Source organism: Ascidia mentula, chromosome 3 (assembly GCF_947561715.1).
Source record: "Ascidia mentula chromosome 3, kaAscMent1.1, whole genome shotgun sequence".
Lineage (NCBI taxonomy): Eukaryota > Metazoa > Chordata > Ascidiacea > Phlebobranchia > Ascidiidae > Ascidia > Ascidia mentula.
The window spans coordinates 8,294,568-8,311,485 of NC_138568.1; the positions used below are offsets into that span (position 1 = coordinate 8,294,568).

Here is a 16,918-nt window from a genome sequence, read left to right on the forward strand (position 1 = left end):
TACAACAAATATATATCCAAAGTTTTTCGGTTCTGCGTCAACTAAAAAATGTAGAAAACTGCACGAAAAGTAGCGGCGACCAAAAATAAACCTTTTTTCGCTGTGGTGAAACTGACATCACATAAGGCGCTCGCGTCGAAAAATTACATTGTTTAGAAAGGAGAAGGCGCCCTATATTGATGATATCGAATAGTTTCAAACATAAGGAGAATCCGCAGATTACGTTACCCCAAAGTTTAGGACAAGGTTTACATCACACAAAAATATGAATTATGAAACTGACGTCGGAAGACTAAATGGTATCGCTGCAACGACATTACTCTGTTCTTTGATAAGACAGGGATGTTGCGTTTTTTGCTCTGTGAATGACGTCATATTGGATGTGATGTCATAACTTTAACCTCACCTTTGTGTTAACTTTAATATGATGATTACCACATTACTTGTTACAACTATACTGCGAAAAATACATTAGTGGTTAATTGTGGCAAATTAAATAAATAATTTTTACGCGAATTCGTAGGCAACGCTAATGTCGGGAAATAGTGTTACTATGACAGAATGACATTGTTGTGTTGCATATTTAGCTAATTTGTTCGGTTTTTCTCGGCAAATTTTGCCAGCCTCAAAATTCAATTAACCGACTTCTATATTTTGCTGTGAGTGGACACAAAGACAATGCTAAATTGGCGACTTGTCTCTGTCGGGTTTTCAAAAGTTCATGTATCACGTTAGCGATCATAAATGCTGTAACAACAAAAACACTCTGTCCCAGTAACTGTTTTATTATTACACAACTAAATGTGTAAAGACATAGTAAGTCGAAACAGCGGTCATCTGTCTGCAGCTCAAATTAACATCGAAATCCGTTTGTTGCACTTGTTCACTTGTTGTCCCCTGTTTAATGCAATGCTATACTAAACCAGTTTTGCAATGTTTTCCATTCCTACACACAAGGCTTGCTGCCAGCACTCGCACGACCAAAGCGCCTTCTATGACGTCATGCAACAATAATCTCGCTTTCGCACGATTTCGTTCGCAGCGGCAAAAGTGCGACTTCGATCAGCTGTATCTCAGAAACCAGTCGCCGGATCAAGCTACTTTTTTGGCCAAAAATGTTTTAAAGTTATGAACATCTCTTGGTTTAATTATTAACTTGTTTTATTTTTTCGTGTCACATGCACTTTAAGCTTCTGAAGCATAACTTTCGGTGCGTTGACCGTTTTTTGACATTTAATCCCAAATCTCTAAATTACGTCGTTAGTTTATCGTAAGCAATGGACCAGCACAAGTGTAATTTTGACTGGATGCGATAAGGTTTTTTTCTCTTTAAATCTAAATTATCGTATTCAGATAGTGAGAATGTTTGCAACAAGTTTGCAATGAACTCATCACAATGAACCAAAATGTGGCATAGGGACCATAAACGACTGATGCTTCCCATTCTTTCCTTAACACGCTCTTAAAAATTTAGACTATGTTATGTATTATAACACGGAACTTAATGGAATATAGATCTCTTCAACGTTGTCGGTCTACGCAAACTGCATTGCACTGCCAATGTTTCCTCAGCCATCAGTGCCTTCGTTGCGCAATGTCTCGTGGTAACTTCTTTAATTACATTCGGTATCATGGTTGATTAGACTTGAATTGAAGTTACGACTTATTAGCACCCGCTTAATCGTAATGATTGAAAAGAACCCATACCTAAGAACCAGAATTAGGCAAATGTGGAGTTGCCAAAACCTTTTTCTACATTGTTTCAAAAAATTAATTTAAAAGTTTTCATACAATTTTCGAGGTAAACTACTTCGAAAAATAAGTATTGTGAAACGCAGAATTACTTCATAAACCACAGCTCTCGTTCCAGCTCATCATAAAAGTATTTATGTCGTGAGAATGCACGAAACGATGTCAGTTGTTACAGGCGCAAAAACAGTAAATGACAGGAGTGTGGCGGTTAAGATAAGCAATGAAAAGAAGGGCGGAAGACAAGAAAAAATAACAAACCCTATCTACAATACTGCATTATATGACAAACCGAATAGTGATGAACTAAGGCAAGCGTTACACAAGGAAGCGATACGCGAATTAAAGTAAAGTTTGTGGAGACTGGTCTGATTCCACCAGTAGCATGTGTATTCATATTGCAGCGACTACAAAAAGTACTAATGCTAAATTGCCTGTTGCTACGCGCTACCTGGCCAATAGGACACAATACAGTAAATATCATGAAACAAAAATGTCCCTCGCTAAATAGTAAAACGATCTTCTGGCCCTAAAAGGAAATTGCCATAGCTGTTAATTGTTACGTCACAATTGCATGGATATTTAAAAGGCAGCAAGACGGCTAAAAATCCTCTACAAGAATCAAGCAAAAGAAAAAGTCGTAAAAATTGCCAGGCACAAAGGCTATTGCTTGGGGTGAATATTAACTAAACTTTTTCTGGAAACAATTCAGTAACTTGGGCCCGCCAGTCACATTTGGTGCAATATTATCGAGTTTGTGCAAGGGACTTGCAAACGAGCACAAGGCGCCCAAGAAAGAAGTTGGAAGATAAAAAATGCTGTCAATATTACATAAAATGACGGCGGACATTGAAATATTGAAGACATCAGACGAAATAACAACGTGATAAAGGCAGCAATTTTACAACAACGCGAAACGGCACAAAATTTAAACTTTTGCAGTCTTCGGCGTTTACGGAATAGGGTCGAATTGCAATAACACCGTGAAGATTTAAAATACACTTCAAGAAAGGTTAGAAAGTAACCGAGGTCATGGAAGATAGCAGCTACTCATGCAATTCCTAAAAAATGAAATTCAGTTGACAAAAGTCACAAACCCACGTCTTTAAATCTATGCTCATGACGTGGGCATGACGTCACACGAACTCGACGTAGTTCTCCGGGAAGAGTCCGGTGCGCTTGTTCAAGGTGCCCGTAAGCCATCCGGGTTCACTGGACACTTTCACGTTCATTATTAATTGGCCTGGTTGGAAGGATAACTCCGAATCGTGTTCAGCCTGGCATGCGTACAATGTCCGCGCCACGCCCAATGGCGAAGGCGAAGTGGCGTCTCGCGGAGCCGTCACGTCACCAGATTCCGAGTCGCTGTCGGGTTGTGAGTTGACGGAGATACGACCGACGCTCTCTCGTGACGTCAGCACGGCAGAAGCGCGTGGACGAATTCCATCTTGAAAGGATTGGACGTCTTGATGATTTGGGGAATGAGAACTCAAAGATACTCCCGCACTGTCACCAGGGGGCGCGTCGTTTGTGCCATTCACCGCTCCCTCCTCAACCAGAAAGGCGGAAGGAATAAACTCGGACTTGGGACGTCGCTTTACGTTAGGAGAACGGAAAACGTCTTTGGAGCCTTTTGGCGAGATTGAGTGACTCGATTTCGGTTTTGCTTTCTGTTGAAAACATTAACATACCAACTGTTAATCTGCTGCACCTGTTGGTCAGTCTTTAGTTCTTGACAGTTTGTAAAAGGCAGTGTTTAGTCCTTGGGAGTCATTACTCAATGTTCGAGGAATTTATAAATATGTCTTATTTAAATAAAACCTTATTCAAAGAGAATCATAAAACAAGTATATAAATTAATGTTAACGAGTAAGACTTTCCACAACCATGCACCAACTCATAGCACTGAGAACTAGCACATTGACCTCAATAACATCAACCCACAATTTCATAAGGTACAACAACAATGAATATTAAGGTACGAGAACAATTAATATTAACACCAACAAATACATGTGTCCGAGTTTTGAAGCGAACAGCAGCAGACGAAAATGGGAACTTAACTTACCGAAGGTGATGTCAACATCTTGCGGGCGTATTTTACAGGTGCGGTTGGAGAGCTTCCGTCTTTCACTGAAGCCAGAAACTTCTTGCTTCGCTGCACGATTGCCGCCGACACTGCAAGTGACCGAGGCTTAACTGGTGGCGCCACAGAGCTGCTACTGACGTTGTTGCTGCTGTTACTGTTGTTGCTGTTGGAGTTGCCAGTTTTGTTAACCTGAGCATACACTGGCTGAATTTCAGGCTTCGCCCGACGCGATGAGAAACGTTTCTTGGCCGCCGGTGACCCAGCTGGCTTCTTCCAATCGTGCGGGTCATCTTGGGTCAAACCGGCGGGGTCACTCGAGGGCATGAGGGAATCAGGGCTACGGGCGTCGCCGTTTGGAGTCCAGTTTTCCTTGGCGACGCGTTCCTCTGGTGCAGAGGGGTTCGGAAGGTTGGGTATGTTGACGTAAGTGCGATCACCGTCGCCGGACGACTTGGTCACGTGATCAAAGCCGAGGCTTAGATCAAGGGGCGAGATATGACCAAGTTCGTCGTCATCGGTGGATGACATGCTCTCGGCGGTAACCGGACGCTCTGCAATTGTAATGTAATGGTAATCCTGCTGTGTGCACACACACACACACACACACCTATAACCACATAAACAAAGTGTCCAAATAATTGAATTAAAAAAAAAACTGATAGTTAAAGAATCTGTTTATTGATTGAAAACGATGTTAACAAGAATAAACCATCAAAAGAATTTAATCATCACCCAGCTCACCTAAATGATTCCCTCTGCTCCTAGGACTGGGAGACCGGCCGTCATTTGAGCGGAACGCATGAGTTCGCCTGAAGTTGGCCCTCTCCGACAGCTTATTTTTAGGTTTTTCCCCATCCTCGAGAATGTTGGGCATGCTTGTCATCTCGTACACGGCTTTAGGGCGGGATTTCAACCTGACGAACAACAGATGTAGCGTGTTGTGCCTCATAATAGCTTGGCTTGGTGCGTTAAGAAAAGTTTTTTGTTGTTGTAAACTTTATCTGCGTTCAGCGAAACCCAAACCTTAACAGAACCCTATACAGCTAAACAACAACGCTATAATGTCGTAGATGCTATTTTTCATCCATCTACGAAACATATTCAAGTTCTAGCTTTGTGACATATCTGCAGAAAGACCAGCGAAAATACTACTTCCGCGCAACGTTCAATACCTCATTATGACAAAATTTACGGTTGTTTTTGTCAAGAGCGTGCACTATATAAACACAGACACATGCGGTATGTTCTGTATTACCTTTGCGATGGAAGCCTTGACACAGTTCCAGCGCGTATCTGAGATCGTGGTGATTTCCTATTCTCATTGTCAGGTTTCATGGCATCAGTGCCGAATACCAAGAAATAATCCTCAATGAGGATTTCGACAATTATGTTCGAGAACTTGAGCTCCATAATCGATTGAACTGTTTCCTGTAAACCACAAAGAAGTTTAGTAGATTCGAAATGTTTAATGCTACGTGTGAGCTGTGAACTAAAACTACTTGTGACGTAACAAACAACTTGCGAGCAACATAGCTCAATAGAAAATATGGACAAAATAGGTCTAAGATAATGGTTCCCAATGGACCCCACATAAAATTAAGGTGAAGTTCTTGGGAAAGACCGTTCATAGGAAATACGGGGTCAGTTTAAAAACCAGAAAAAATACTTTAAGTTTAATGCGCAGGTTGCTTTTCTTATTCAAACCCATGTTGGAAATTACTGGACGTAAAGACAGGAAAAACTTTTCATCCAAACACAGGGACGTCACAAGCTTATGGTGGTACTAATATGGGACAAAAACAAATTTTTTTCGAAATCCAAATAGCCACGAATTACATGACGTCACAAAGTGGCTAACCTCTCTCTCTCGCATGAGGGTGGGTCCGAAACAAACTCCCAAGTTCTGTATATTCATCTTGTTACACGCATGCTTGGCTTCCACTTTGCGCAGATGGTGGCACAGGATGGAGAGGACTCGGCGGTTTTGAGCAGGAAGCTTTTCAACCAGTGCCGCTACCCTGTAATGCAAATGCGACACATGTTATTCGGAATTCGCCGTCTCCTTCGCGCTGCTGTCGTGGTTCCAGTATATGCTGATGTCTGTGTAAATTTGTTTACGGTTGTTTTGTGAACGCGCAGATGGAACCTTGACAGATAAGCTTTTGTAATTGATTTTCAATGCTACCCAACGAAGACAAGGCCAAAAAAACACGAGTATTTACATATAAGGAAGGCTATATATTTGCCTTTCGTGTTTGTGCAGATTACATTCGTATGGTTTGGGAGATTAAAAAAATGTGCTCTGATAAAAAAACGAAACATTTATTGACGAGACGCTGGGTAGGCCATGCATGTGTTTCACTAAACAGCTTCTTCATTACCATAACAATATGGAATTATTGACGTTTTGCACGGAACACATAGCATGGCCTTGAGTCAGAAACACACTTTTTGCCGTACAAAACTTGACAAGTTGGACCAAATGCAATTCTTAAACCCAAAATTGACCCGACGCCTGACGCCGTTGGCCCAAAATTCAGATGCCGGAAGTCGCGATGGGATCACGAGCTCGGACACGTCACAGGTGCCGGCACAGTATGACGTCATCGCGCTGACCGAACACGGCAACATAAGTGGCGTTTGTGGTAACGGTTGTAAGGTTTGCCAAACGGGTATTGTGTTGGACCATTTTTTCTACAAATTTAGTCACTTGAATGCGAGCAAGTTTTAATGGCGTTAAACCAAAATTAAACATATACATACAGTATTTTATGAGCAGAAATTTCGGGTGCGCAAAATTAATTCGTTTCATTACATACGCAATTTTATTATGGAAATATTTGAAGGCTCAGCCTTTCCAAATAAATAAACCAACTTTTAATGAAACGTTTTGTAAGTCACTGTTGCAGAACACTGTGCTTTCAGTGAAGCAATAGATACTGGCTTAACAAAGCATTCATTACTCTGTAGCAGTGCAAAGCTTCTCTTCTATTTTTAATAGTGACAACAAATAGTGCGCTCCCATGGCGCAGTGACCATGAATAACCTCGCGGTGACACAATCAGTATGTGACGTCACAATCCAGTATAAGGAAAATGAAGGATGCCAAGTCGCTGCTTTTACCCACGAAACCCTTTCAACCAAATACGGTAATTTTGCTTGTAACGCTCGCAACAGTGTTATCTGTGACCAGTTGTAAAGCGTGCGCGGAGTGTGACAAAACAAAGCGCCTCTTGTGACGTACCTGGTGACGCGATCTTCGGGACTTTCGCATTTGGCAGCGTTGATAAAATCGGCATGCATATCGAACGTCATCAACGGATCAGGTAGATTGCGGAACGCCGATTTAAGGGCGCTAGTTAGTGTGTTGATCTCCCAATCATTATCGTCAGTCAAGTCGACGCTGTGTACGAAATAAGTGGTTTCAACAAAGTTACATTCCCCATAACAACTCTCCCACAAAACCGCCCTAAACCATATATTTCTAGAGTTTTACTGACCAAGAAATTGTGCGTAGATGGAGTATATATGTGGCAACTACACCAATCGATTTAGATTTGAGCACTTTAAACTATATATCACGTGATAAGAGCACGCCGAAGGTGGTGAGTCAGGTGAACCTTGGCTGACCAAAGCATGTGAAGAAAGATATACTTATTGGCTGAATATACCCGAGCCATATGCGGAAGTTGCTGCTTGACTCACTGTCAGTGTATTTTCGAACGTACTTTAAAACGAAAAAAGCCTTAGCGGCATGAATTTCATGGTGTTTTTCAGCATGAGGAAGACAGTGCAATTAGAACTGGTTTTCTGTACAAAGTCACACGCTCAATGTCTGTTAATTGCGTTTAATTGTGCATTACATGGTTGTGAGATAACAACAAGTGCGTAAATGCGATGGACTTACAAAGCATGGACAACTAACAAAATTAGGACAAAGCATCTTGCTGACCAAAAAGCACACGTCAACCGGCTAGTTCAGTGGTTCCCAACCGGGAGTACCATTTGTAACATTCAGGAGTGCCGCGCTATTCATTTCCGCGGTAATTTTGCACCAAGCGGTTTGTCGTTAAGTTATAAAACCATATCGAGGGCTATAAATTTTTATTATGATGATAACTACCTATCTGCGATCAGATTGGAAAACTGATTGCAGCATTCGTGACTGTCGCTTATTGGTTTGCAGCCATCGGGTGCCGGAAAATCTTTGTAAAATCCGCATGGGTGCCGTAAGCCCGGGAGGTTGGGAATTACGGCGATTATTGTTGAACGCAAAAACAGAATTATTTTGAGCATTTTTGTGCAGAAACTAACCTGTCACAAAGAACTGGGTCCAGAGCTTGCATCAGGAGCTGGTCAACTTTTGACATGACGCCGACCAAACGATAAATCCCTTCATGTTCCACACCCCGTCTCTCGATCTCCGCTATTACTTTCTCCACGAATCCAAAACCGGCTTCGTCCAGTTTAAACCGACTTTCCTTCTTCAAGAAATCCTGTAAATAAAACAGTGGTTTTGTGTCAATGAATATAAAGCACATTAAGTTATACCAGAGAAGCAGCCCTGTTTAGATTTTATTTTCTACATCCAGTTTGGAAAGAATACTATTCGGAAGTTCCACGTTTTACTGATACTGCACTGACATAGTTGGCATTTTGTGTCCGTGTTACAACAGGAAGTGTATATTGTCAAGACTATCCTTGCCACCATTTTAACAGTCTTTTATCATCAGATCCGTCTTTTATCACAAATAAACACACTCTGGGGGAAAGTACAGTGCCGTAAGTTTTAATGCATACGACCTGCAGACAGCAGACTGAAAACCCACAGACCCACACTAACGGGTCGCGGCAGACGCTGACGACAAGTGAAAATGAAACTGCTTGGTGGGAGTCACTGCTCGCTCTAACAAGTATCAAGTATGTGTAGCACGACTGTTTGTAAAAACTGCTGACCATGACATGTTTCGTGTTTCAAATTTACTTTCGTGTTGCTATTTTTGTGTTTTTCGAGTGTCGCTTTCAATAAGCAAGTTAACATTCGAACTGTGTGGCCTAATTGACCACAGAGTGCGGCACAATAAATAACTAACCACACTTTTTATCGAAACACAACACAAAACATTGAAGCCAACATACCATCGGTCTCATCTGACTTCTGAAAACGCATGCAACTATGGGCTGTTGGTTAAAACAATTGTGCTTGTTTTCTTATGAATAACAGATTATGAGGTCATAAAGGGTGTGACGACCTTCATTCGGCTAAGGAAAGCAACCGGGTCCAGCGGAAAAAAGGAAATGTGCTGTGCTGTAGGAGTGCGTTTCAAAGGTAAATTATAGCAAGCAAGTATAAGCGTATTACAAACTACGCAGATACACATTTACAAAAGACAAGCGGAATTTTCAACGAAATTTAATGCTTTTATGCAAAAAAAAACAATTTTCTTACGTTCCACAGACACTAAAACGTCACCGTACGTGGGTTTATTTGAAACATAAATATGTTGGTAAATAATAATTAATCATTACACAAAAGGCTCGTGTAATCTATTAGGCACTACGTACATACACGTGTCAAGCTATTAATGAAGATATACGATAAAGTCACATCCGCTGTAAAGTCATGCATCAAAAAAACCCGGTTTTTCAGTCTAAAAAATTCTCAGAAATAACTCAACACACGATGCTTCATCATCGGCTTTAAAATTTAAAGGTTGTTTCAACGCATTCGCGACGAACTTAGAACTAAATTGGCTCACGGCGAGGTCCACAAACATCAACTGCTAATTGGCATTTTGGCTTGATGCTTGAACAAAAGATTCCAAACAACGGTGGTAGTGAAAACTACAATGACTCCGTACTGTCTCCCTACTGCGCTAAGCGTGGGAAAGCGGCAATTTAATCTCAGGATTTTCGCCTTAATGCGTGAGAACTGTCTATAAAAGAACTTCGAATCAACAGTTGCGTTTCCAATTGGGAATAGGCTGTGATACTTTTTTGCCAAAAGAACACAAAAAAATCATACCTACTTGCGTGTTATAATTGAATCAATCAATTGACACTAAATTAAAACCATTCAAGCGTTTGTTGAAAAAGAACATCACCGTTATCATCCGAAAAAGCTGTTTTATTTATACTTCATGTAACAACTGTATTCAAATTTAAACGAACTGGACACAGTGTTGACAAACCGAACAACCCCGCAGGATTGTGACGCCAAAGAAAGGATTTATGACGTAATAAAACCAAGGTCTAGCCCCAGCAGGGCTCAATGATGCTATTTGATGATTTGGATTTTGCAAAAGAGGAGACAGAAAAGAATACAAACACACAAAGTAATGCTGTTACCGTTCCTTAATGGCATCGGTAAAAACACACAGTTGCCGTAAAAGTCCTACGTCACACAGTGGTTCCCTGAAACGAATGACTCACTCAGATATTTACACCACCATATATCTCGAATTGTATCAGACTTTGTACTCCAGTAAAACAAAAACATACAACATCTTGGTTAAAGCAACCTAGATGAGTGTTGTTGTAACACGGTGGAAAATTGCCTTGATTGAGTACGAAATTTATTCCATAATAAATATATTTGCGCTGTAACATTTGTCAAGGCGACTGTAATTAAATCGGCCAGGAATAGAGTTTCACGATATATAAAATCAACTAACTAATTCACTGCATAACCGCTGTGTTGAATTTACACAGAAATACCTACATTGCAATATATGAATATATATGGTAACCCTACTACCACTTGGAAGAAACATTTATGTTTGGTTCCAGGTCTACGTTAGCCTTACGCAGGCTGTTATTGGTTAGCGCGGGTGGAATGTGATGATGTGATTAAGAGGTCTTTGTGTTGACGCCATGGGGTGATGACAGTTAATTAGCAATAAACATATGGGAAGTGGTAATACTGCCCACATCACTTGTAATCAAAACAAACTCGCCGCAACCTTTCCCACCCTCAAGCTTGCCTCATTTACCATATTGATTTGTGGTAAACAACTCAGGTGAATTAAATTTGGCTAAATACACTGCCATTTTTTTTTATCTTATTAGCCACTTGTTTTGTTACATTTTGGATTAAAAGACTAAATCAAAATATTTCTGTTGCGGCCATTGTCCTGTTTTAAAACATAACCAACAACCAAAAACTGGAATCACATTGAGAATTGCTGCTGGTATTCGCTTTTCGTGCATATAAAAATAATTTACAACTTGTCAATTTTACCCATGTTTTGAGGACTCCTGTGAGGATTTAACTAAACTTAAAAAAGTCACAAATTTTTGTGGCTCCAACCACAGCCACAAAACGGGTAGATAGTTTTGTTAAGAAACATTCACATTGATCTGTGCGTTGCAGTGAATGAAAAAAAGGTGCGATGCGACTTACTTTGGTTTGAACGTATTCTGGCTCCTTCCCATCCATGACCTGCATCCACTTCTTTCGATCAACATCGGAAACCGCCTGGAAGGTGATAAGCTGAATTTTTCCACCAACAGCATCCTGCGAGCGAAACAAAAAAATTATGTTCAACAAGTTCCTTAACTATCTGTTAAGATATGTTGTACGATTGGGAGATGGAAAATTAAAGTACTGTTCTCTATGTATGTAACAATGGATCTTCTAATCACGACTGATTACGTGTGTATGCGATTTTAGAGCCTTTGAAAACGTCTTTTTTAGTAAACTTGACGCATGGTACACAATAATGTTTCGGGACAAAACAGACGAAAAGCCGTATATGGCTTGCAAGAGCGACTCTAATCACAAGTTTGCTCAGACTTGGTCAGTTAGACAAAACACGACTTTATCATTCCGATTAATGACGTATTACTTACCCGACTACATGCTTATAAGAAACAAATAGACAAATACCTTTACTTCCAGATCGAAGCAAAATCGTTTGTCAATCGAGTCGGTACTTCGTCTAGTGCACGTATGAACAATCATCGGCTCCATAACCGTCCCACCATTTGCACTGCTTGCGTTGCTGAACGACGAATGGAAGGCCGAGAAGGCCTGGAAGAGTTTGTTGTTCTTGTTGTACGTGCAGAAATATCTTGTCCACTTCGACGTTAGCCTGAAAAGTAGAGAAACGTGTTTGACGCCATTATAATCACCAGCACTTTTAAGTCCACAACAAACTTACACGCAACTGTTACTTGGTAAAAGGTTGTCAGCCAAGCTGAACTCAATTCCATACAAAAAAAAGTAATTTAATTCAATACAAAAATCAACATCATGCTATTCCGTTGTGCATTTGTAAAGGGACTAAGACTGCAAGGTATATCTATAAATACTACGTAGTAGCTAAATATTTAATGCCGAAAAATGGTTGTTTTCAATGTAACTTTAATTTGCGTAAGGTAATGCTGAAACAATTATAAAAAGAGATTTAAGCCGCAGTACGGTGAGCACGTTTGCCTTTAGGTCAAGCTCACTAAAAAGGCAACGTTACTGCAGTAAATTTGCGTGACAGCATAGACTGCTAACCTCATGCCGAGGTGAAGTGAGGCAGATATGCTGATTGGACATATCCCACACGGGGACGTGCGGGCACCACGCGATAGGAAACTGTGCCACACAGCGCATGCAAAATATATGTATGTCGTACCTACAAGGTCGTTAATATGCGTTACAGAAGGCTTGACAAGGGAACTTGTTTTGTTGAATACACGCTGTAACACTGCGCGAAGTTGTAATCCCATAAAAGGCCATATTTTGGTGCCCGTCAATACGTAATGACGTATGGCACGTGTAAACAGTTGCATGCATATAACTCAACGAACCGTGGTTATATTTAAAGAAATGCCTGCAATGCACTATGACCTATGTTCTAATCTTAGATTTGAAAGAGACATATCTCTACAAAATGCAATTATACTTGTGATACACAACCTGGTTGATGCTTTTCTGGACACAGTTTTTAAGCACAACATGCAGGTTTATACCACATACTATGTGATCAAGACATAATTACCGGATAGTATTTTTGTCCATCATGAACAGGTAACCAGCTCTTGACCACTGTCGACCATCGACTCCATGACCACTTTCATCTTTATTTCCATCAGGGTTCGTCTCCATTTTGCGCATGAGGGCGTTGGTCTTGTCTCTAGTTTCATCGAATCTGGTTCTAGTTGAAACAAGCCGTATCTGCAAAGAAGTACATTTTACTAATAAGTAAAAAAGATTGCTTACATGTTCCAACAACATGCAAGTATCATGATTTTGTCTGAGCCAAAACCTTCATGTGTCTTGACTGTATAAAGACTTTAGACATACACAACAAAAGTAGTATTCACACACATAAAATAGTGCATAAAATTTACTCAGCACATTTATATTGAAATAAATCAAAGGTTATTGCCATGCAGTATCACACAAAATCAAGTTAAAACTCTAATTTTATGCCTTAAAAATTAGTGGTTAGGTTTGATACAAACCTGCAGATCATGCATGTAATCTTGACAATCATTAGCAGTTTCATGGCTTTGCTTGAAAAATTGGAAATAGGTCTGGAAACATGATAGCTATATTTTAATAAATGTTGCCTAAGTGATGTAGATGTATGATACAGTCAACAAGTGGAATAACAGTTATTTATATCTGCTTGATAGTCCCAACATTTACTAAAAATATTGCAAAAATTGCAGCCAATTGCTTGAATTCACAAGAAATAAGGCAACTTGCCTTCATGAACATCAGTAAGTGTTCAACAAATTCAAACTTTTTCCGTTCCTGAATTTCTTGAAGTTTGTAAACATAGCTCAACGAGTCTTTGTGAAACTGACGTTTGAAATACAACAGTTCATTGTCGGAATCCTGTCAGAGCATAATAAGGTTTGTAAATATACAAAACACACTTTATGGGATATATCCTGGTTGATGTTGACATCACTTTCCTGTAAATTTAAATGCCCAATAAAACACTCACTAAGTCAATAAAATATTGTGCAAGTTTACAATCGATCCAGGTATAAAAAATAAAGTTTGTAAAAGACAATACCAGGAAAAGTGGCACAACGAAAATGCAACTACCGGTAATGTAGCCATAACAATAGCGATAAGGACCCAGCCAGTTGACAAAGTTTAGCTGCTAGTTGTGAAAGTGCGCTCAGAGCAGTTTATTACAGTGAAAATGCACTCCTTTTGGTCACATTTATTGGCCTGAGTTAACAATGCTTTACAGCAGCTCATGATATCACTCCTAATCACCAGATTGCTTGCCGGAAAAAAAAACAAACACAAAAATGATACTTTAACTTGATGACAATTCATGTCAAAGCATACACCATGATCATTTTTTTTGGTTGGTTCAAAAACAAACTTACAACTGATAAACAAATTACTTAACAACTGTTAATGCATTTCACTCAGGTCAGTTTAAGAAAATTTACAATGTGGAACAGCAATGCAAAAAACAAAGGTTGTACTTTAGTTTTTGTCAATCCAAAATAGTTTCCTGGCCGCTTTGCCAGAACAACAATGGAATGAGATATAGGTAAAAATTTTACCTGAAGGGACTGCTCTTTTTTCTTGTGTGAGAGGGCAAGAGTGTGTTCAAGTTGTTTGTAGTATCGCTCACTTGACTTATCGAAGAGCTTTTTAGACTCCTTGTAGCCGTGGATCTGGCTTTTCCTAAACCTGTTAAAACAAAGCAAACACATGTACTGTAATCAACACCTGAGGGAGAACAGGAAAGTTTAATACCAAAATTAATACCAAAAAACTATAGTTTGTGCAGAATCGACCAATCTCTCTGTTAGTTTCTCAAAAAAAATGAATTGGAATTTAAGAAAAAATTTAGGACACAACTTACATTTCAAGTGGTTTAATGAGTTGTATTTCAGAGCGCTCAATAGTGTCGCTCCACTGATTGGCAACTTCATTTAACATTAATCCAAATTCTTTTAAAGAGCCAGCTGAAAAATATAGTGACGTAACATCATAAAATAAAGAGTTGAGGCATTTTGTTTGCTTCTAAATAATTTTTTGATCCATCCATTAATGCCCGTCTTCTTACATCAATAAAAATCAAGTTTGCCTTGAGGTGGTTTAAAGATGGTCAAGTTTTTGCCACAAATAAGCCACATTTTCTGTGCGACATCAAATACCCTGAGGCCGTTGTGTAAAATTGTGATACTATGCCATACTATTAAGCAGCCTGCTATTGGCATTTGCATGGAGTGTTACATATACAGAAATGCATTTGCAATTTAAAATCCATTAGAAATTTCAGTGGGGTAATGAACTATGCCATTACCATGCATTTCTATTGGATGTTTCAGAATGTATTTATCAAATAAGTGACTGTGTTTGTTTATAAAAACAACAGTAGGACAAATGCTTGGTTGGCAAAAAGATTACTCACCAATGGTCTTTTCATCATCAGTTAGGTTGGCTCCAATGCAATCAAAGCGGAACTTTTGTAAACGTTCATTAAAAGCACACATCATCTTGGCCTGCGATCTTGATGCATTCAACATGTTCTTGGCATCCTAAACAAAAGAGTAGGGGCAAATGAGATTCAGGAAACAATGCTTAACATTGGCGAGACAATTAACTACTCAAGGGAATGGCAAAACATCTCTGGATGTGCTTTGTTTGGCAAACGAACCTTTAATACTCGCACACAGTTCACGTTATATTTTTAAAAAAGCTCCAAAAATAAACACCTATATGGTCATATGATATCATCAGACAACATGTGGTAGTGTTTACACAATTTTTTTTTGTTATGCAGTAGTATTACCTTTAACAAAATCAAAATAACAACAATTCTCATGCTTACAATAATTTCATGTTTAGATCTCACAGGTTAAAAAGCGTAATAAGAAAGCCTTTCTTACATAAGGGAAACATTCTACTGCTTGATCAAAAGTCGGCCTCCCAAGTAAAAAAAAACATAAACTAAAGTTCCCCCCCCAAATATTATTTTCTTGATTTCTCTCAGCCAAACTAACAACTTTAAACCTATAATGCAGTTGGTCGTGTGGCATAATGATTGCCTTCCTGTATTAATGTGATGAAATCACATTGTAAGGTGAAAATCTACTTGGAAACCTGACTTGGAGAATTTTCCTAGGTGCCGGAAACAGTTGACTCATTGCATGGATGACTTCTGGCTGCATCACAAAACTATGACGGCAGGAGACACAATTGTTTTGTAACCGAGTTACTTGCTGAAACTAGGTTTGCCAAACTGGTTGCCTTTTTAAGTTTTTACTGGTAGCTGTGCAAATGTGTAGCTGACAAAGCAAATAGTTGAATCAAATTGGTTATATTATACAATCCAAAGACAACACAGGAGCTGAATGCTGAATGTTTACAAATATTTGGCCAAACCAAAAGTTTAACCTTAAAGCAAATCAGTCACCGAGCTGCACTAAAAGGATGTTTCATCTGTCTTACATATGTCTCAATCTCAAATTTTCAGGTCCAACAATATCTATTCATACAATTAATTGTTATGGTGGCAACGACAATACCTTCAGTCAGTCAAAAGTGTTTGTGGCATGTTGTGTTTCAGCCGAACTTTCTGAAATTAATACAAATCAAATATAAATATGGACCTACTTTAATCAACTGTTTAATTTGGCCATTAGTATCATCCAGTTCTTCTTCATACTGGTGAATGCTTTCCCGAAACCAAGGTGAATCCAAATAACACTCCGAGAACTCCAGTGGATGCAACACCATTTTGTTTCCCTTGTTTATATCGAAAACTTAAACAGACTTTTTTGTTGAAATATATAAGCCTTGGCTTGTATCCTGTATTTTTTTACTGCATTATTTGTACAACGCACAACTGTTGAAAAATGTAGAAATAACGTTATTTCTGTCTTGTGTTCTCCAACATAAAAGCTACATTATTTTTTCTGAGAACAAAAACTGCTTGGCACAGATGGTCGTCAATAGCTACCGCAGAACACTAAACTTTGTAAATACCACAAAACTCCCCCGACCCGCGCCCTATCGACTGTAAAACGACTTGTAAACAACTGAACAAAAAAACAATTACTGAGCTGCGCTGCCGGGCTTTTGTGAACTTACCCTCTAACGCC

At 39.4% G+C, this 16,918-nt stretch overlaps 1 protein-coding gene across 1 annotated transcript; it reads right to left on the reverse strand.

The window, feature by feature from the left end:
• Positions 1-1,864: 1,864 nt before the first annotated feature.
• On the reverse strand, positions 1,865-16,658 carry LOC145893933 (rho GTPase-activating protein 26-like). The gene is made up of 16 exons (XM_082982338.1): positions 16,431-16,658; positions 15,226-15,352; positions 14,674-14,776; positions 14,369-14,498; positions 13,545-13,676; positions 13,298-13,369; positions 12,832-13,007; positions 11,727-11,931; positions 11,241-11,354; positions 8,153-8,334; positions 7,083-7,241; positions 5,697-5,856; positions 5,094-5,266; positions 4,580-4,752; positions 3,818-4,389; positions 1,865-3,419 (listed from the first exon to the last, which is right to left on the reverse strand). The coding sequence occupies exons 1-16, from the start codon at positions 16,551-16,553 to the stop codon at positions 2,886-2,888; spliced, it is 3,135 nt and encodes a 1,044-aa protein (XP_082838464.1). The 5' UTR covers positions 16,554-16,658; the 3' UTR covers positions 1,865-2,885.
• Positions 16,659-16,918: the final 260 nt, after the last annotated feature.